Here is a 21,678-nt window from a genome sequence, read left to right on the forward strand (position 1 = left end):
CACACACACACACACACACACACACACACACACATGCAGGAGGGGTATGGTGATGGGTTAGTATAGCTTGTGAAGTCAGAAGATTAAATTGTTACCATCTGAAAATGCATAAACAACAACAACTGGGAAATGCCACAGGCAAGCAGTATACTCACAACCTTTTCAAAGCAGGCATACCAACATCGGGGAAAATCATGATCTGAGACATCAGTCTTTCACACCAATTGTCCACTGATACTTTTTTGATTGACTGTACATTAGATATTATACTGTATATTAAATATATACAGGGATGGGGAAAAAAATGGAAGCTATACTTTAGATTTGGTGCACTGTAAAATGTTGGTAATGAATCATGCCAGCTACTACAGTACATACACATGCATGTACAGTGAATGATGTGCATTTCACATAAAATTGTTAAAAGAATCCAAATACCGCAAATGTGGGGCATTTTCCTATGTATTATACACAGATCTGTACTTATAAGGCATTGTTAAGTTCCTAACTGTTGGTGTAATTTTCATATCAGTGCTGATCATGGATTAATGACTTGGAAATATTGGAAAATTAGTGCAAGAAACTGATGACTGTGTTAGACAGAACTTGCATTTAGCATAGTTTACAGTACAGTATGTGATATACAGATTGTTCATTTGTTTATTTTTGAAGGCTCCAACATGCAAGCATGCGTTGGCCTTGGTCACCCAATGGATGTGATACAAATATCAATACTGTACTGTGAAATTAGAAAAATTTTAAGTTTTGTTATATCTTAATATAAGAACTTCAGTTAACTATCAGTGATAGTTTACAAACTGTGCCAAGATGAAATATAAATATAGTAATACTTGTACTGAAAAAGCAGCACCAAGACTTCAGGTTCATATTAAAACTGAGAGGGTGAAAGTGTATGTAAGTCCTCAATTTCTAAATAATTTATGGAACAGTTGTGATAATCAGATGTACTGTACTTAGTCTTCATGCCACATTTTAAAAGCACATTTAGCAGCTAGAGAGAAATCCTAATAATCCTTATTCATCATGGGTCTAACAAATGAACATCAGAAATAGGGGGTTTCCCTACACCATTACATCTTCAGTTTCCATAATATGAAAGTAAGCACTGTACTGACAAGTCTTTGTATCATAGTGCTGCACAAGGTACCAGTATGCAAAGAGGTACAGTATAAAGAAAAGGACAAACAGGGATGAGTTTTGTATCCAGAAATTTTGCAAGCTAAATTTATAATGCATTTATAGTTTGAGATATTTTTATTGTCCACTAGTATGTGATACTGTATAATTAATGAACCTAAGAGGTAAGATGCTTTAATGATGCTAATAGTATTGTTAACAATTACTCAGCATTAGTGTCCTACATCATGTGTGAAAATGTGTATACTGTATAAAATATATATTTTATGTCCAGTAGAAGCTGCTCAGTCCCCATATAGTTATTAAACACTCTTCTGTTGAATCTTAACATCATGAATCCACATGATGTCCTTTGTAGATTGTTTTTACCATTATCTGAATCCAGCAGAATATACAAGATATCATATAAACTTTCCCAAGTCTCACTTGAGCACTTTCCCCTTTATGGGACAGTCCTCTGAAGGATGCATACTCAGAGCAGGGTGTCTGTACAGTACTCTCTACTGATGTAATGCCTTAGCCTCATTGCCCTCATGCAATTTGTAGATGTCTGGTGATGTAATGAATTAAGGCACTCTGACCAATTAGGGAACAATGCCATGTGATGGTTTGAGTTTACTGGTCACGTGATGCCACTAAGGGATGGGCAACTGGTCATTCTTGCTTAAATGTCTGGAGTAAGTAGCCTAAGTCCATGGCTTCAGTGTTCCTGGTGGGGCAATACTAAACTTGATGATGGATAAATGAACCACATGAACTTGGATTCCTGTATCATCAAGCTGTTAAATATCTAGGTCATCATCAGGGTCATCATCATCCCAGTCATCAGCGTCATCAGGTGTGTAGTGGATCAGTCCTCCTCCGCCACTTTCTCCACTCTGGATCCTGAAAAAGGTACATAGTGATGAAGCCCAAACTGGAAGTACTCATTCACAGTTGCTTTTTTGAAGTTCTTTTATACTGATAATTTCTTGAATTTTGGTAAATGTCCTTTTTCATTCATCCTTGCTGTTTTCAGATCATTATTGTCCCCCCCCCTCCTCCCCTCTAATTCAGGAAACACCACTTGTACACAGGGTTAATTAATTCTATATTTAACCCCCCTAACCCATGTTGAAAAGTCTGTCCTAAGTTGAATAAAGTCACTAGAGACTGCAAGAATAAAATGAAAGAGACATCCCTGGGCTACAAAATTTAAATCCATGGCAAATTTAATTGCCAATCGTTAGGTTCAGGGCAAATTTAAGTACAGTAAAAGTCCTCCAATCCAGCCACCAATACTCTGAATTTGTCAAGGTGAAATCTTTCAAATTTCTCTGGGCTTTAATTAAGGGTTTACCTGGTTTGAACATGAATGTACCTGCCTGCAACTATTCATCTACACTTCTATGCATTTCCAGTGAATATATAAAACAATAACCCATATCATTTTAAGTATTTTTAATTGATGATCATGTACATATTTCTGATGTTTTCAAAGATCCCTCCCAGTAGTCAAAAAAAAAGAAAAAAAAAAACTAAGACCCTTGGTCCCCTGCAATTCAGATTACAGGAATTTTACTGTATAACAGTTTCATTTCTAACTGCAAAGCAAACAGAGTATGCCTGTGCCACCCATTTTACTGTACCACAAATGTTTGTGGTAGGTGGTGGCCACCATCATCCACTCACACAGTGCCACCTACTACTTCTTTCATCTATATACTTCTTTTCTGTGTTTGACCTCCTTGCTTCCTACTTCTCCCATCTTTCCTGTCACTTTTTAATATTCTCTCCGTTTCACATGGCTTTACATTGAATGGCAAGCCTAATGGCTTGCTTTAAGTCAGATAACCATTTACAATGCTGGGTGGTAACCATATAACCAACCCACACATGTTCCCTATATGTCAACAAGTGGGTTGGCAGAGGGTTAGTGCCCCTCCTGTAAAACCATTAACTCAAAGACAAATGGCCATCTCTTACAGGCTTATGGTGTCTTGCAATACATAGATAGATAGATAGGTAGACAAATTTATGAAAAACCTGCAATATTTTGGAATACAGCCTTGACTTACAATATGAACTGGTTTTACAGTATACAGCATTGCTATCTGATAATGGCCAGTGACATTTACCTTTTTGGTTATGTGGTAGGTGAAGGTGACCATTATCTACTCACCTTATGTAGAGTTGCCTATTTCTTCCTTAGGTGACTCTACACAAAGTGGCATGACAAGCCTAATTGCTTTCCTGTGGCCTAGGAAACCATTTACAATGCTGGGTGGTAACCATATAACCAAATAATTGGGTGATGCGGGGCCTGCTATGGTGCCCTGTTAACTAGGTGGAGAGACATAAATACAGCATCCACCCAGGCTGCTCAGCCAGACTGACTGGGCTTGCTCTGTAATGTATAGTACTTGAAAAGCTTTACAGTTTAGGATCCCTCTATTACACTTGAGCATTTTCTCCTCACCGGAACAGTTCTCCATGTCATGCAAATCAAAGTTGGGCCTTTCTGCATGTTGCTACTTAGAAGGCCTTTGTGCGAGCACTGATATAATGCATTAACCCTATTCCCTTCATACAATTTTTAGTTGCCTAGCATTCTGGTAAGTTAAGGTGCTTGAACTGATTGTGGCCCGTTTGGGTCTAATTACGAAGGGTACTTGGGGTTTACTGCCCCTGTAATGTAAATATGGCAACCATTCTTGATAAATTGGATATTATGAAACACCAGTTTCAAAGACCCTTATTTTCTAAGGTGTAACATTTTAGGCTTCTTCAGACACTGGTAAAATGCTATAACAAAGAAAATAAAGGCCCTTGCTGCAAACCCTTGCTCATATAATGCCAGTAAGAGATAAGCAATTGGTCACTTGCCTTAAATGTCTAAACTAGGTAGCCTTGCCCTGGGCCTCTACAATCGTGATGGGACAATACTGTACAGCAGACTCTCATAAATCAGGCAATTCTAAGTAGCAGATTCATAATATGCAGCAACATCATGCAAGTATGCAGCATCGGTAAATCACGGAAGTGACACATAATTCGTGGATGCAGCCATCAAGAGTGATGCCTTGTGTAATATGTGGCACCATTACCTCAAGTCCGCACATGTAGCTGGGCATAAACCAGTCTTAGTCAAGCATGGCAATTACTAAACAAATCATATTCAATCAGAGCACTTACTATACGCCAATCACAGCACTTCCTTGCCAGGTCAAGAATGAAGGTTTTTAGTGTTTGCTGGTGACCAGTTTAATGTAAGTTTGGGGATAAGGGGGGCAACTTTTCCAAAATGATAGACCCATAAATAATTTTTCCAATAAGATTAGTTATTTCTAAATTGTGGAATTCTCAGATCACAGGTTGCGTCCATTCTCGTAAGACCGCAATTTAGGACATTCCACTGTACTTGATTAGGTGTCGGACAGTAATCAAATGGCACTTCTAGCTGTGACTGAAATTTAAGAATATGAATTTGATTGAAAAAGTCTCAAGTACAGGTATTCTAATATGAGACCCTTCAACAATACAGTATCATAACACTTCCTGTGGTATTACCATTACACTAATTCTGACTGGGATAGTCTTCTCATATCCCACTAAAAACCGTTCCATACTTGTGTCCAAGTGACAACACAAACGGATATGCACCGATTATATACATTCCAAAACTGTTTTTTGCATGTCAAAATCATTCACTCTGGCACAAGTGGTGCTGTGCCACTGGTGAGTGTAGCAGGACAGAATGCAGTAAGCATCTAGGCTACAGGGAAGCAAGTCATTTCTGTCATTACCATGGAAATCTGTACACTTAACTATCACTATGTTGTCACATACCACTGCTGCCAGCCTCTCCATCTCAATGTCTGGTCAGTGATGTATGAACAGTTACTTGGATGGATTTTGTGCATTAAGAGACTTATACCAAGTTAATAACATGGTACAAGGAAATCTGGTAAAGACTGTACCTTTTCTGTATTGTTTAGTGAAAGCAGTCAACTGTAACATTCTCATGTAATTGTTACTGATCTTTCATTCAACTGAAACTGTCAGGATTAAACAACCATTTCATTATGCAAGATATTTATGGGAGTGACTGGATCTAAAAAAAAATTTAACTGAAACATACAAATAATAAATAAATAGCAGTGCCCATTACAGACATAACAGTATTTCTTCATTCTACAATACCGCATTTCTTAATGCGGCAACCACACTTGTGTAATCAGAAACATGTGACCACTCTCCAGATACAGTACCTTGTGTGAGGTAGGAGCAGATTGTTCTTGGCTGTGCGTTGGTTGCTGGTGAGAGTGAGACTGAAAGTGGTTTGTGATGCCAGGATGTTATCTGTTGTGTTGTCATCTACTGTTGACAGAGGTTGAGTTTGGCTCTGCACCAACCGAACATCCAGAATCTCCAGTTCTGGACTAATGCGAAACTCTTCATGCTGAAAGAACATACAATACTAATGTTTTGATATCTTTACTAGCTGTAAAAAGATCACAATTATCTGTCACTCTGTCAGTTATTCATCTCTACGTGTTACTGTAAACACTTTATAAAAGTATGAAAAACACTGATACTCACTGACTTCAAGATTTTCCCTGATGGTTTCTTAAGCACTAGATGGCAAGTAAGGGGGAAAGTGGGCATAAGGTGAATAGTGGCAGCAGCAGCATGAGTGAGAGCTGACAGTGTGCTCTCCTCAATAGTGTCTCGCCCACCATACATTATTACCTGCTCCAACTTTTCTCCTGATGGCATTATAAAACTCAGTTAAGGGTGCACACACTGGGATAGGTATTGTACATACTGTACTACAGCTTGATGACAATTCTAATTTAACTTGATCAATATGGTATGAATTATTCACACAATAAATCTATGTGTTGGATAAATAAAATATTGAAGTACAGTACATAATCCACTGTAGAACTCTTATTCACCATACCTAACTGAACAACTTAAATGAAGCAATCAAAATAACATAATTTTAAGCAAAACTTTATACCTGTAAAACAAGATCAAAGTCAGTTCAAGATGGGGAAGTGGTGAATACAACTGTTAAACTAAATGAGAAGAAAACAGCCATATGAGGAATGAAGAGAGGCAAAGCAGAAAGCAATGATGGTCTCATCATTGTTTTATTAAGGACACTGATAACTGACTTAAACAAGCTACCAAAACTCTTCATGAAATGCTTACAAGTCAAAGCAGTATCCAAATAATGGAAAAATGAATCTACTGTATTCTGCCTCACAAAAAGGCAACATCAAAACTTATCATCAAGTAAGCCTTTTCCTTACTGTAATAAACTTTTGACAAATAGTCAAGCAGAGTAAATTAGTCATTGCAGTTACCTGACAATAACCCATATTGAGGTAAGACTATAAACTAAATGGTTAAGAAAAATTCCAGTTAATAAGAGATCTTTGTGAGTGGTATTTATATATCGTGAGGAAATCTAATTAGGTTGAAAGAGCAGCAATGATGAGAGCAATCTGAGGAAAATATGTTAATTTTCAATCCAATGATATAATTTTCTGGTTTATTCTTTGCATATCAAGACAGTTTTATTCACCTTAGGGTTGATTCTTTTGTAATTGGATAAATTATTATAATCTTAACAACTTCAGCAAGGAAGATCTTAAATTGCATTAAATCATCTAGAAATGTAAGAACAAAGTAAGGCATCACTTGACTGAAGGGGTTAAAGTACAGTACAACCTCCAAAATCCAAACACCTGATTTCCAAAAACCTCCACTTTCCAAAATATTTCTTCATGCAACAAGAGGCTGTCCTCATAAAATTTATGTGTATTTGAAGACAAAGTTAATTTGCAAAAAAGTAGAACAGATGATTTACTGTACTACTAATACTAGGTACTTCACTGCATTTTCTGTTCATGGTTGTTTTTTCTTTTTTAATGCAATCTTTTCATTACGGTCATTATAAATCTACATTTCAAAATATTCCACTTTCCATTAATCCTTTTTTGGACTCAAACATTCTGGATGTCACAATCTGTACTGTACTTAACGATATTCCAGTTTATACAGATAGCACTGCTACCATATAACTCTAACAGAAGATATCAATAAAGAGGTGTTAACAAGGAAACACAAATTCATCCAGGTTTTTTCAGGCATGTCTCAAGGGTATCTTCACAAATTTAGACTGGGACAGCAAATGAATTAACAAAGAGAGTGACTGAACAATCTCTGATGTGCTGATGATATAGTTCTTTTTGGTAAATGTACGAAGTGATTTAAAAACACAAAAAACTTCATTCTGGTGCTATATTGTCAATAAAAACTGGTTTGACCATGCTGTTTGTAAATATGCCTAATGAGCTTTCCAGATGATTATAATTGTACCAGCCATCACTGCATTACAAAACACTTTTAACCATTTACTCACCAACAGCAAGAGCATGCAGACCTCTCACAAGTTCCAGAGGTTTCTGGTGGCATAAAAGATGCTCCACCTTGTCAACTACCAATACCACTTTCCTGTCAGCATCCCCACCACTCTCATGCCTATTGTTAAAAATGTGTGGGAGAGGCTGACTGAGGGAAACACCTTGACCATTTGTATCCCAGTCACTTGGGTCACTTGCACCATCAATAATTAACAGTTTTTCTGTGTTATCTGCAAGAAGGCAAAATAAGTACTGTACAACCCTTAGTGGCCTACCGAATGTCATATTACTATTCTGATACAACAAAATTAATGCAACCAATTTACTGGTGAGAAATGTGGTTACAATGATGATTATATCATAACTACATGAAGTTAACAATAAAATCACTGCCAGTTTAGATGAATGTTTCATGTACATGAATGCCGTGCAGCACTGCAAAGGAATGTGAAAAATGCAAGTATAAAAATTATGAATACAGTAAGACCTTACTATAACAGACTAATTGGGACCCAAGCCAGTCCAAAAAATGCAAAAATTTCAATAAAAGTGACATCCAGTCTTCCCCCTGCTAACCTGGACTTTTTCCGATGTATCAGACATTAGTCTGGATCGCAGGAATAGTTTTTAAACTGTTTTGACTACTATTGCAGTACTGTACTGCGTTCTAACTTCACTACAATAATCAAATGGCATAATATATATAATAATACTGTACTGTACACTGATAAACATGTCTTTTATTTACAATAATAGCTGAAGTGGTCAGGCAGTCCTGACTGCTTCTGGCTTTATCAGACTTTTTCTGATACATAGGAATTTAGTCTGGTAGCTCCTTGAGTCTGATAAAAGTGAATTCCGGTCTATTGAAGTCCGTTATATCGAGGTTTTACCGTATTAATATTCAAACAGCAGTCAAGTCATCTATGGCGTGGTCTTCTGAGCCATGGTTTTCTATGACGTGGAAAAAATAAAAATCCCATCCCATCCATCCATTGCCAGACGCCATGTATCCCAAATGGGGTGGCCAAGGGCTTAGAGTTAACTGTTTTACAGGGAAGGGCACTAATCCTCCACCAACCCCACTTGACACGTAGGGATGCCAACAGCAATAAAAAATAAAAAATGCATAAAATATCTATGGTGTGGGGCCGAGGCAAGGTATGAAACGTGCCTCTTGCCTCGGAACCCCTAACCCTACCCCTTCCACTTCAGCACTATCGTCGTTGGAGTTAGGGACGTTCGGTATTTTATGTCTTTAAAGCCCTTTATTATTTATTGTTTAATTTGTGTGTAATACATACACTGACTGACTGCTTGATTGTGTGCCCGTGTAAAGTGGGGGAAAATGGGGAAAAGTGGGTGAAAAGGGGGATTTTGGGTGAACGTCCAGAACCAAATTCCATTTTTCCCATAGATTTAGTTATTTGTATGGCACAGTTTTCTAGGGTGCGGGCTTGGCCCACAACCAATTAGCTGTGCCTTTGGCGACTTGACTGTGTGTGATTATGCTTAACTCAAATCTGTTAACCCCTTCTATCTAATGTACCAGAATTTGGCATCCTGTTTTTGCTGCCTCTGGATGACTTCATTCATCTTAGAATAATTTTCATACTGGTGGGGCTGGACAGAGCTTTCATTAGCATCTCCACTGGGGGGCTCCCCATAGCTGAAAAAAATATTCTGATGGCTGCTTGATTAAAATGAAAAAAGACATCACTGTAGTGAAGAAGTTACTGAACGATGTCTTTATAATAACAATGCAGGACTGACCATTATTTATGATATGTGATTGTATACACTGAGGGGCGAGGGTAGTGGTGAGGTAGATGACATCAGTGCCCAGTCGCAGGTGTGCAGAGATAAGAGAGTACAACAGTCCCCGTCCACATATTTCCACTGTGTCTGAAAAAGCACAATTCAGTTTTAATACACTGAAATTCTTGCATTATGAAGCTAATAATTTTTTCAATGGGTAACTTGTGATTCATTAAAAATATTGCTCTGAGTAAGTTTCTTCAACCCATCAGATTTTTTTTCTTTTTAACCCCTCAGTCACAGCCCAGAGTCTCACTTAGGCTAAAGCAGCATTTATCTTACATACCGTACATCAACGACATTCAGTAAGGACAGCTGTACAGTACATTCATTTGCTGCCCAGAGGTGGAGTGATTAGAGCTCCCGAGGTGGAGTCACAGTCTGGCCGTGTGCACAAGCTCAATCCACAAGAAGGGTGTAGAACTTTATCCATCATATAATATGCTATCATCAAAGTAAGTAGCTAGTATGAGGCTGGCTATTACCATACCAACTTTTACATTCATCTATCAGTCTACGACTCCTTCACGAAGAATGCTTTATTTAGTATTGTACTTAGTAGCTAAATAAGAAGGGAGGGATTCTTCAGCTCCTAGCTTGATCTACTATTGCATCTACTGTAATTGCGTTACATCAAGCTAAGTTGGATTTAATTAAGTTAGCTTATTGTAGTGTAGCTGTAGTAATGGACAGAGCTTGGAGGTGGAGAATTCCCCCCATCCTTATTTTGTTAAATGAAGCATGTGGAGACGATGGAGGGTGAAAGACTGATGAAGAGAGTGTATGTGAGTGAGGTGGAGGGGGGGAGAAGGAGGGGGAGGCCGAGGATGAGATGGAGGGATGGGGTGGAGAGGTATATGAGAGAGGGGGGTGTGAGTTGGGAGCAGGGCAGTGAAATGGCGGGGGACAGGGGGACGTGGAGGTGATTTGTTTGTGGCCACCCCAAACGGGATTGAGGCATCTGGCAATAGATAGATAGACAGATGCACTTGTGATGGAAAAGTCACCGAGAAACCCTTACCCACAATTCAATCAATGTATTTAAAAAAAAATATATATATATATATATATATATATATATATATATATATATATATATAAATCATGCTTGCAAATTTACAGGCTGAAACTTAGAAAATGGATGCAATGAAATACCAAACTGCTGGATATTTACTGAATCATCACCGAACTAGCATTTTTAATTGGAAAATATTACCATTTTTATCACCATAGAGGTTCATACACACCTAATTATCTGAAATCTGGTCAAAATTTTGTGTTTAACTGCTAATAAAAAATTAGGATTCTGAATAAAAAACAGCTAAAGTTATCAGAAGTGTTTTGCCTTCAGCTTGACAACTTGCCCTGACAGTCTGTTTAAATATTGATATAGCATGAACATACATTTATTTGAAAAGTAAATCAATATTTATGCAAAACAGAAGTCTGTCAAGACGTGTTGGTGATCTAAACGGGAAGTACCCGCTAACTTTTGCATGTTTTCACTCTGAATCATTTTTTAAAATTAAGGGTCAAATTATTATTATTTTTTTTTTTTTACAAGATTTCAAATAATCAGGTGTGTATGAACCTATATGGTGAAAGAAATTATATTTTCCAATTAAAAGTGCTGATTTCGGGGCTAAATGACCATTGATTCAGTATTTTGTCGCACCATTTAAAAACTACTAACACTTATGAACCACAAAATTTGCAAAAGTAACTTTATATGATACTAAGGTTATGACCAGTGAATACTGCTTTCACAATTAGGCTGGGTCATGTTTGGCTTAGCTGGTCTGTAAATCTGATGAACGTCTATAACTAATATACATTATTTCAAAATTACAACTAACTCAAAGTCAAATGGCCACCCCTTATGGGATTATGGCGTCTGGCAGTAGATAGTAGACAAGTTTATGTACCTTTGTATTTCATAATTATGTTAAATTTTATACAGGAATAAATACAATTCTGTATGAGACATGATGGCCCTAATAGGGTAATGTACACTTTACTTGAGGCAGTAGGACGACCTTACCAATTCAATTCATATTCCTCCAGCATGTTTTCTGTATTTTTCTATTTTCAGGGTAGTAAATTACCTTTTCCTCCTGAAAAATTTTCCACTGTTTTTATCACCAAATTCCTTATGCCTACAATTGTTTGTTTCTGGAGTAGTGGAAGAATCTTACTCAACGTACGGTACTCATAGGTGGATTTCATTTTTCAACTTCCAAACTGGATGCTAGGTTATGGTATGTTTGATCAGATTAAATAATTAGGTACAGTTAAGCTAGGTTAGGTTAGGTTTAGTTAAACACTTAGGAGAGTCCCTTCCACCATTACACTGATATCAAACAAGCTGACACAGTGGAACAGTGCTAAAAACAACAGGGAAACAGACTTCACATGAAACATTTATTTACCACCCCGAAAAAAATAAGAAAAATATAAGACTATCAAGGAGGAGAAATGATTTGTTATGATGCTTCAACAGCCTCAAATAAAGTGTATGTTTACCCTTTATAGATTTTCTCCCCAAGTTAACAAGTACAGTATCAGCAACTATCACAAAATCACTGTGGTATAAACCATCCCATTGATAATTCACACTGCATTTATACTTCTAGACTCCACCATAAGAAACTGCACTTGTAGCTAACTGTATGAGTTACATCTGAGATTTTCCTACTTCCCATCATTCTCATTTCGCCTACTGGCAAAGATATGATCTCAGTTAAATAACAAATTATACCCATTATCACCTGTCAACAACAACGTTCTTGGTGTGGGCACCTCCGTCGCTGTGAAGATTTTGCCAAGTATAGCTTTCTCCATCTGAAGGAGTTTAGCGTATGCCAATCAGTAATACCATGCTGCACTTGGACACAACTACAAGGAACACGTTGCTCTTGGGTTAAGGATTGTGACAAGTTTTGGCTGAGAGTATTTCTCCAATGAAAACCCAATCTTCTTGGAGTTTGGTCTGCTATCGACCACGTCTTTGCTTCAGCTTCTTCCCCAGGGAAAGTATATTGTCAGAAAATGTAAAGGGGGCCGAGAGGGAATTTGCTGTGGAGCACTGGAAGTGGAATAATGCGAAAGAAAGGGTCAAGTGGAACTTCACACAGTCTCGCTGCGATGTGATGTGATGTTGTTGAGGTATTGCCTTTACAACGGCTTTGCTTGTTTGTTTACGTCGGAAGGACAGTTCGGTGCTTGTACCATTTCGTTTCATGTTGTGCGGTAGGTGTTCATTAAATATATACATATATATATTTCATTTTATTTTCTAATACACCTACTACTATTTGTTCAACTTAAGTACAAAAAATTCTGTTCTATCATGGAATATTCATCATCAAATGAATGCATGACAATATAATTACGAATAGTTCTGGATTAAAATATAAGGATGTAATCCCTACATGAGCCTTCAAATTAAATGCACTTTGATTTCTTGTTGCACAGAAGAAGTTGGGTAGCAGAGAATCCCAACACTATGACTCAAAAGTCGTCTGCAGATGCAGTCTCGGTGGACCGTCGGCACTCGGCCGCTCGGCGATCTCATTCAGCAGTTCCAAGCTGACAGTGGAGGTGGAAGGGCATTTCGAAGCCACCTGCATCAGCTGGTTCTCCGTGTCAAGTGTTTGTATTGTGTACTGAGATAAAATCGAACCTTTCATAATACGACACCGTGTTATTAACAGTAATACTGTAAGTGGATATGTGTTTCTGTAGAGACAATGACAGGATTTTTTAAATCAAATAATCCAGCGTGGCCGCAGATCGTGGGCAACCAGCACATTTTAAAGAATTATTAATTGGCAGACATTATAATTTTTTTAAAATACAGTACGTACTACACGTTGGTTGCAGCCACAGGGAAGAAAAAGAGGTAGTTTGAGTCGTTGGCAGTTCGCATCCTTCTTGAAAATTTTTTCGAGCTGATAAAACAGATTGTCAGAAGCTTACTGAAATGTACTAAACTGCAAGATCACTAAAGATTAATGTGAAAACTGATAATGCATGATAGCCTCAGTTGTAGTCACTACATATATGGTACTATTATTTACCGTTTTTTTTTTTTTTTTTTTTGTCAGTTCAGACTAATGAGACCAGACTATGATATCGTACTTTTGAATATAAGGAACATGTTATTTTAACCAGTATTATTTTTCAGATTGACTTCCCTATTGAACTTCGCCCCCTTACATGACTACGTAGTGTTAACGTGCACCCATAATTAATGCTGTGTAAATTTGCTTCTGTGCTTCGCACTCTGTCCGTACAGTTAAGAAACTCCTAAACTTTTAGACTCTAAGCTTTCGAGTTAGTGATTTAAGAAGATGGGTGCTTTGCCTGGACAAATGATGGACATGGCCTCTGTGAGCACCATCTTTAAGACATAAATAGTCTTGTGAAAACCGCATTTAAAGCTGCGTTAGTCAACTGTGCAATTGCATACAGCTTTCTTGGCGGCTGTCAGTTCTTTTGACAAGGTAAGGTTAAAGTTACTTTTGTGTTGACTATTATTCTCGCATTGGAACCCCAGTCACGTACGTCTGTGTTTAGTGTATTCTGTTCTATCTGTCTTTTGCTATACGCCTTAACAAACACATCACTTAAATGTCGCCCCTGCTCCCTGCCATTACGCTGTTCTCCCCCTCCCAACTCCCCCTCCCCCTCTGATACCTCTCCACTCCGTCCCTCCCACAGTGTTGAGTCTCTACGCTGTGGTCCCTCCATCTCATCCCCCCCTCCCCCCCTCCCTCCACCTCTCTCATACACTTTTAGTCTCCCACGGTCCATCCTCTCCGGATTTCCAAACCACCTCATTGTATTTCTTCTAACGCTTTCTATCACATCCATATCCACACCACAATGCGTCTTCAATTCCTTATTCTCAGTGTGTCTCGCCATGTAACTCCACATGCTTCTCTCAAATAACTCATTTCCTCTGCCCTCGCTCTCTTGTGTCTTTAGTTAAATCTCACCCATGCTAAAGCCTTTTCTTTCGTGACACGTCGGAACTCGGTAATAACGGATGTAACATTTTTCTAAACTAGCCAATCTGACGTTAGCTAGGTCGAGTGACTTGACTGCAGCCAATCACTAGCGCAATTGCTACATTGGAACTGTTTTGTCAAGGTTTCTGTAAAAAGAGCTCTACCATTCGTACCCTTATTTTTCAGGTAAGTGAGGCCTATAACCATTGGAATTTGTTTTGGTTAGAGTTGCATTGCTCGGGTCTAGGTTAGGTAAAATGGCTTTAATTCACTAGCTACTTTCAGGAAGAGGGGGGGGGCTGATATCAAAAACTCGTTTCGGAAATAGAGGTAAAAATCGCGCTAATCACGTAGAAAACAAACGAAAACCATACATTTATCTTGAAGTCGAGTATGGGCTGAAACGAGAACCGTGTATTTAGGGAGATAAATTGTTACACCTATTCATCTTAACTGATATCAACCGTATCAAGTAATTCATCCATCTCATTCCTACTGAAATTACTGTTAGGTTCTGCATCTCATTTCTGTTGTAAACTACGGTACCGTTAGGCCAATCTATCTATCTATAGCCTAACGCCATAATCTCATCAGGGTTGGCCGTTTTTGAGTTAGTGGTTTTACAGGAAGGGACACTAATTCTTCGCCAACCGACTTGAACCGTAGGGAACTCGTGTGGGTTGGTTATATGGTTACCGGCCATCGTTGTAAATGGTTTCCTGGCTTACAGGAAACCATTAAGCTTGTCACTCGGTGTAAAGCCACCTGAAAAGGAAAGAAGAGTAAAAAGAAGTGATAGGAAAGATGGGAAAAATAGGAAGAGTGGAGGGCAGACAAAAAAATAGTGGCAAAGGTGAAGGAAGAAGTAGGTTCAAGTGGATGGATGATGGTCGTCCGCCGTTTCGCTTCTGAGGACTGGATAGTAATGACGTTGATACATGAATTTGGAACGGCGAATTCCTACTATATGCCAAGTTTAGGCTCCAAATAACCTGTCTCACAGCACCATAAAATAGTGAATGGGACGCTTGATAAAGAGTGGTCAGAGCTGGGCTAACAGTAGACAGTGTACCGGTATACAATTTCATGGCGACTGCTATTTCTGAGTTGTGCTGCGCGCTCGTACTCTGTCCGTCCCACCCCATTCCTGCCCACTCCAGATGTTCGTGTGACCCACATCCACGCCCTCTTCGACTTGGACCTTTTTGGCCAAGGCTAGAATCTTTTTTGGCCCAGGCTAGGCTACATATATTGCCTGGTATTATTTGAGTTTCGGATAGTACCCTCCCGCCCTCTTTTTCTATTAACCAATGAAAAGGAGGGGAGGGGGGTTCCCTATAACTTATTCCGTCGCAAATGCTTTTTAAGTGCTTACCGTAGCAAATAAGGAAACGGGGATTCACCAGCTCCAAGCCCCTTCCGCTATCGCATATAGGCTCCGTTAAAATTAAGTACCGGATGAGGTTCGGTTAGGTGTTAACTCGTTGTAACCAAAGGTCTCTTCGCGCGCACATTCTGATGACGTCTGGTGGGAGATAAACGGGCGGCCGAAGGTAACTTCCGTTTTCTTTTAGGGTACACTGCTTTTTTCTGAGGTAATGTTATATAGCTTCGCCCCCAGAACTTTCAGCTGATCATATTATGGTTAAAGTGTTTTCATTGCATAATTAACATTTCTACCAGTTAATGGGGATGTAACAGTTAACGAGAGAGAGAGAGATGGATTGGAGAAAAAAAAAATGAAAGCGATGATTTGGAGTCGGGGAGGAAGAGATGGAGGAAGGGGAAGCGAGAAGGAAAGGAGAAAGGAAGAAATGAAGGAGAAAATGTGGAAGGCAGAGAAGGAAAGCAAGACGGGAGAGAGGGAGAAGCGGTAGGGAGTAACGGGAGAGAAAGGAAAGTGATTGGGCGAGAAGGAAGGGAGATACAGTATTTGCGAATGAAGTAAACGACATGAGCGAAGAAAGGAAGAGAGTAGAAGGTATGAAGAGAGAAGAGAAGAGGAGAAAGAGGTGGAGGAGGGAGCTAGAAAAGTGGAAGAAGAGGGGGGAGGATGAAAACAGGAGAAAGGGAGTTAGGGATGGAGGAAGAGGAGAAGTGGAGAATGAGGAGGAGGAGGGAGAGAGAAAAGTGAGGGAGGAGGAGGAGGAGAGATGGACAGCAGAATGGGGGAAGAAAGGAGGAGGAGGAGGAGGAGCAGGTGGAAGATGGAGGGAGGTAATATCTGTACTAATGAAAGGAGAGAGAGAGAGAGAGTATAAAGTAATGGTTTTTAAAGGAAGGAAGTGAGGGTATAGCTGCAGGGATAGATAGGTAGATATGAGGGAAGAGTGAGAGAAAATGGAGGAAAAGAAAAACGGGGGGGCAGGATGGAGGGATGGAGAGGAAGGAATGAAGGGGCTGAGAAAGGAAAGTAGGTAATTGACTGAGGGATAGAAAAATTGAGGGAACGGGTGAGGGAGAGGAAAGTAGAAGTGGGAGAGAAGGACAGCTAGTGGAGGGAGAGAGGCAAGAAGGAGAGGAGATGGAGGAAAATCTTGAGGGAAAGCTGGTAGAAGAGAAAGAAAAAATGGAGAACGAGGAAGGAAAAGAAGGGATGCGGTTACGGGAGAGTGGAGGGATTCGCTAGAAGGATAGATAGTTGGATGGAAGGAGTGAGGGATGGAATACTTGGAGGGATGGAGGGAGTGGATGAATGGAAAGAATTAGGGAGCAGTGAAGGGCGGCAGGGAGTGGAGGAATGGAGAGAATGATGGATGAGTGGAGGGAGAGAATGCATACAAGGATGAAGGAATGAAGTTAGTGAGTAATGGAGTGAAGGAATAGTGGAAGGAGGGAGGGAGTAGTGGAAGATAGAGTGAGGGAGTGATGGAGGAAAGGAAAGAGAGAATGGAGGAAATAAAAGAAAGAGGGAGTACTGAAGGAAAAGGAGGAGGAAATAGAAGATGTGAGAGAAAGAAGCAGTAATTGAGGGACGGGTGGACTACTCCGGAGAGATGAGGAAATGAAGAGAGTGAGGAAGAAATTGAAGAGAGAGAAGAAGGAGAATGAGGTATAGAACAGCAAAATGTAGACTGCAGACACGGGCTTCCTTTGTGTTAACCAGGTCTTGTCTCTTACACGGCTGGACCAATTTGTTTCTAGTGTCTTCATCTTCAGGGAACCTGAAGAATTTGATGTCACTGTCTTTTTTGCTGACTGAATAGCATCCAAATACTGCACAGTTAAGTGGCATCTTTATGATAACTGTCCTAGTATGAGATAAATATATGGGAACACCGAGCTCTCCACCATTGCTGCCTAGGGAAACTAAGTGACTGAGTGAGTGGAGTGAGTAGCTGTCTCCCACGTGACGTCATACGCCAACCAGGTAGAATTCTCGCCCGGGCTGGACAGACCTTCTCTCCTTGGACCTTAAACATAGATACGATAGCGGACGGAGGCTAGGAGCTTGGACATACCGCCACCCCCTTATTTACTAACTTACACAGCGAAACATTTTGATGAAAAAGTCTGATTAGATTAATGAAGACACGCTTAAAAAAATAATAATAATAAAAAAAAAAAACCTGAGGGACGTGACTGTCTGAAGCTGAAAATGTAGCCAACGCCCACCTTTGCAGCACAGGCTATATTATTTCCCCAGGCATGCACTGTCGCAGCACCGTCACCATCCCAGACTACCAAGTCTTCACCTGTCCACCCATCCCACTCATTTCTGCTCTGATGTGGTGAATATCACAAACACAACCTGTGATCTGCAACACCGTATTCCCAGTGTTCTGTATTTATGACCAGCCACCCATCATCATCACAGCCTATGTCACCCATTCATCTCTAGCTATTCACCCTACCCATCCCTGAATGACCTGTCAGATTTCAGTCGTCGCTTTAGTAACATCAATTAAAATTGATCTGGTTATTTTCCCTACCCATTCTCCTCCCCCCCACCTGCTCGTTTTTGTCCCTCGTTCCAACAAGTGCTCGTGGTCCCTTTGGGCCCTTTCACACTTGCTCCTGCGGAGGGCTCTTGCGCTGCGAACTGGCTTTCTCGTGCTTCACACTCATTTCCTTTAGCTTCTCATTCGTTTCCTTGCACTTCGCGTGCATGTTGGGATAATTTCAGGTAATTCAAGTCTCGTTTATGTGCTGTTCTAGTCTAACGTTGTCACTGCCAGCCGTCAAGGTGACATCAAAGGGCCCATGATGGTCCATTTATGTGCTGTTCTAGTCTAACGTTGTCACTTTGATTTTTTGCAGCTAACCAATTGATCGTGTTATTTGCAGCTTTGGGAATGGAACCCAAGTTGTCCGCATGCAAGTCCGAGATAACCAATCGGCCACGGCAACTGACTGGGCGCCAGGAGTGGCTTTTTTTGGTAAAAATTTGATCGCTCATTAAATATAGTAAAAGTTTTTCATTTGTGATGGGACCAAGTTTTTTTTCACATCAAATTTTTTTTTTTTTTTAATTTGCCAATTTTGGTGCAGTTTGAATGTGTAGTTTAGGCTGCCCAAAATACACACACACACACACACACACACACACACACACACACACACGGCTACTGCTATAGTATATACTGTTTTTTTTATGGAGGTGAAGATGCACTTGACAGGTTGGTGATGATTGGCTGAATGCAACATGTCTGAATAATGTTTACTAACCCAAATTTCCCCCTCAGATATATGTTGTCAATTAATAACGGTAACGAATAAAAAGAGTATGAAGTAATGTTGCATGCAGCCAGTCATCACCAACCTGTCAAGTGCATCTTCGTCTCCATAAAAAAAAAAAAAAGAAAAAAAAAAAAAAAAAATGAGTATAGATATAAAGCCATCAAAAACTCTACTGTGAACACAACCCTAATTTCACGCACTCATGCCGGGAGCAACGTTCTTTGGTCAAACTTTGATCACTCATTAAATATAGTAAAAGTTTTTCAATCGTGATAGGACCAAGTTTTTTCACATCAGCGAATTTTTTGCGATTTTTGTGACAGTTTTGGTGTGATTTGAATGTGTAGTTTCGGCTGCCCAAAATACACACACACACACACACACACACACACACACACACACACACACACAGCTACTGCTATAGTATATTAGATTGGCCTACAGTGCCAATATTCCGCATTGTGATCCACCACCATCTCAGTCCAGTCTGCCCATTAGTCTCTGCCCACTGCGTCTTGTCCTGAAACACCTGATGAAGTTGGTCTCGGCATCTGCAGATAGGCGCTGATTTTTGGCAAATGTCCTCATACTGATGTCTGAAATGATCAGTACTAATTTGATCATCATTCAAACCCTTCCCGCCCAGACCTCTCCACTCTTTCCATTCATTTCTGCCCTACGAATGTTATAACAATGAATGGCCCAATAACTAGCCCGTATTTACGATGCTGTATCTCCCCTTGCTTGCCCTCAGCCCAACCTGCTAGTCCTCATCACAAAACACCCATTTTTGTCTAGATAAGGGGAATTCATAATGACGATTGAGTCAGACACCATTGTTAGTCATTAAACAACCCTCCTTTTGATAAGATACCATTCTACTTGTATACAGTACCTGTGTGTCCCATCATGGACTCGTGGCCCGCCACCTCACTCAATCCTTAAAAAAAAAAATGTCAATCATAGACATAACCTTGCACGACTGGGTTGATTTGAAGACCAGAAATGTCATAGCAAAACTGTCATCACCAATAAGACTGATGTTTGATGCACGCCTCCATAGAGATGCCCAGAGTATTTGTGTTGACTAAGCCTAATTCTACCCGATGGACTTGAAGTAAACAGAAGAACCTTAACTCGCCCCGTCCCGACCGATTTTCCACCGCTGACTCCCCCCAATCCCTACCAATTTTGGATTTTTTTTTTTTTTTTTTTGGCTCAAACCTCCACTTTTGGCGAGAAACATCGAAAATTCATAGAGAAATCATTCACATGAGGTTTAAAATACTCGATACAGGTGGCAGCACCCCATATCTTACTGGGTTTTCCATCAGGCTGGCTCCAAAGAAAACGAGTTCTATGGGAGGGTAACTTCCACACCACTCGTAATCGGTATTTATTTATTTGGTACGAATTTATATGTAGTATGAGAGTATACTGGTTTTCACACTGTAATATAGGCAGTATGAGCATTGTTTCCCTCACCAAACACATCAACATACCTGACCTTTTTTGGCGACATTATCTGATCATCATTTCTGACTGTTTCTTCCTTTAATGCTACGTAAACTTTGTCCTCTACATTGTCGTCAATTGGGGAATCACTCTGGCCCTGAAGTTCATACCATGGCACGACATGTCTTTACTGGCCAGGTCACTGGTAACAGGTGAATTGCTGAGACAATGGTTTGTGGAGGAAGGGGGAGGTCATGCAGGGTAAGTCATCGTCCCTGCCTGACATCTTGTAGAGGAAGGTGTCCCATGTATACGTACCAAAAATCATGCATGAAAATTGAAAATTGTGCAAATTAGGAACCTTGCAATTGATGTGCATTTATATATGTCAACGGGACTGACAGTGACAAAACGTGCGGATGTATACATACGTCAACGGGACGCGGCAAGTTAACTGACCAAAATACTCTAGTCCTGAACTGATATATATGCATGGATCAGATTTACGGTTCAGTGGGATATCTTACTGTCTGGTTGAGTGTCAAAGTTTTTATATAATTATGGTCCAGGATAAATAAATCTTAACACTTAACTCTTTATCACAGATTCTTTTCTTCGTACTTTGTCACTTTAATATTTGTAGTTATTTGTGAAGAATATATTGGTTAATTATATGAGTGAAGACAAACGCATGTACAGTACATGCAATCTTGTCCGGTATTGTGGATAAAACAAACACAGCCTCAAGTTTTTATTCCTGCTGGGGATTGGCAGTCGTATGACTCGGCGTAAAAGCACCGGTACTTGCAACAGTTTTGTAAAATAAAATAAACCCATTTGTCAAGGCAAATTTCACCATACTGGGTTGAAACGACAGAATGGACGTTAGCCTAACTATTCAGACTATGTCTGATAACTTGACCTAAAACACTTGATACAGCTGAATTTTCAGGGGTGGTCGTAATGAATTACTGGACTTGGAAACAAATTTTTTCCTATTTGGTTAACAAAGGAATATAATAGGTCATTTCGACTGCTTTTTACTTACGGCTATGCAGTCATGTGGCAGATGGATGACAGATGGACGAACCCGCGTGCACGTAGAGCAGTTTGGGTATTGTAGAACAATCGGTCGACGA

General features: G+C 39.7%; 1 protein-coding gene across 1 annotated transcript; it reads right to left on the reverse strand.

Annotated features, from left to right (window-relative positions):
* Positions 1–342: 342 nt before the first annotated feature.
* Elp5 (Elongator complex protein 5) lies at positions 343–12,233 on the reverse strand. The gene is made up of 6 exons (XM_080275015.1): positions 12,161–12,233; positions 9,348–9,479; positions 7,574–7,804; positions 5,740–5,906; positions 5,409–5,599; positions 343–2,043 (listed from the first exon to the last, which is right to left on the reverse strand). Exons 1-6 carry the CDS (start codon positions 12,231–12,233, stop codon positions 1,941–1,943), a joined length of 897 nt encoding a protein of 298 aa, XP_080131141.1. The 3' UTR covers positions 343–1,940.
* Positions 12,234–21,678: the final 9,445 nt, after the last annotated feature.

This window comes from Coenobita brevimanus, chromosome 60 (genome assembly GCF_032717465.1).
Source record: "Coenobita brevimanus isolate Jiangsu-jjx chromosome 60, ASM3271746v2, whole genome shotgun sequence".
NCBI lineage: Eukaryota > Metazoa > Arthropoda > Malacostraca > Decapoda > Coenobitidae > Coenobita > Coenobita brevimanus.

Coding starts and splice junctions, on each gene's coding strand:
- Elp5 (XM_080275015.1), bottom strand. CDS start 12,233: ATGGAGAAAGCTATACTTGGCAAAATCTTCACAGCGACGGAGGTGCCC. Junction 9,480..12,160: donor AAGAACGTTGTTGTTGACAG/GTGATAATGGGT, acceptor GTGCTTTTTCAG/ACACAGTGGAAATATGTGGA. Junction 2,044..5,408: donor CTGCTCCTACCTCACACAAG/GTACTGTATCTG, acceptor TACCTTTTTCAG/GATCCAGAGTGGAGAAAGTG.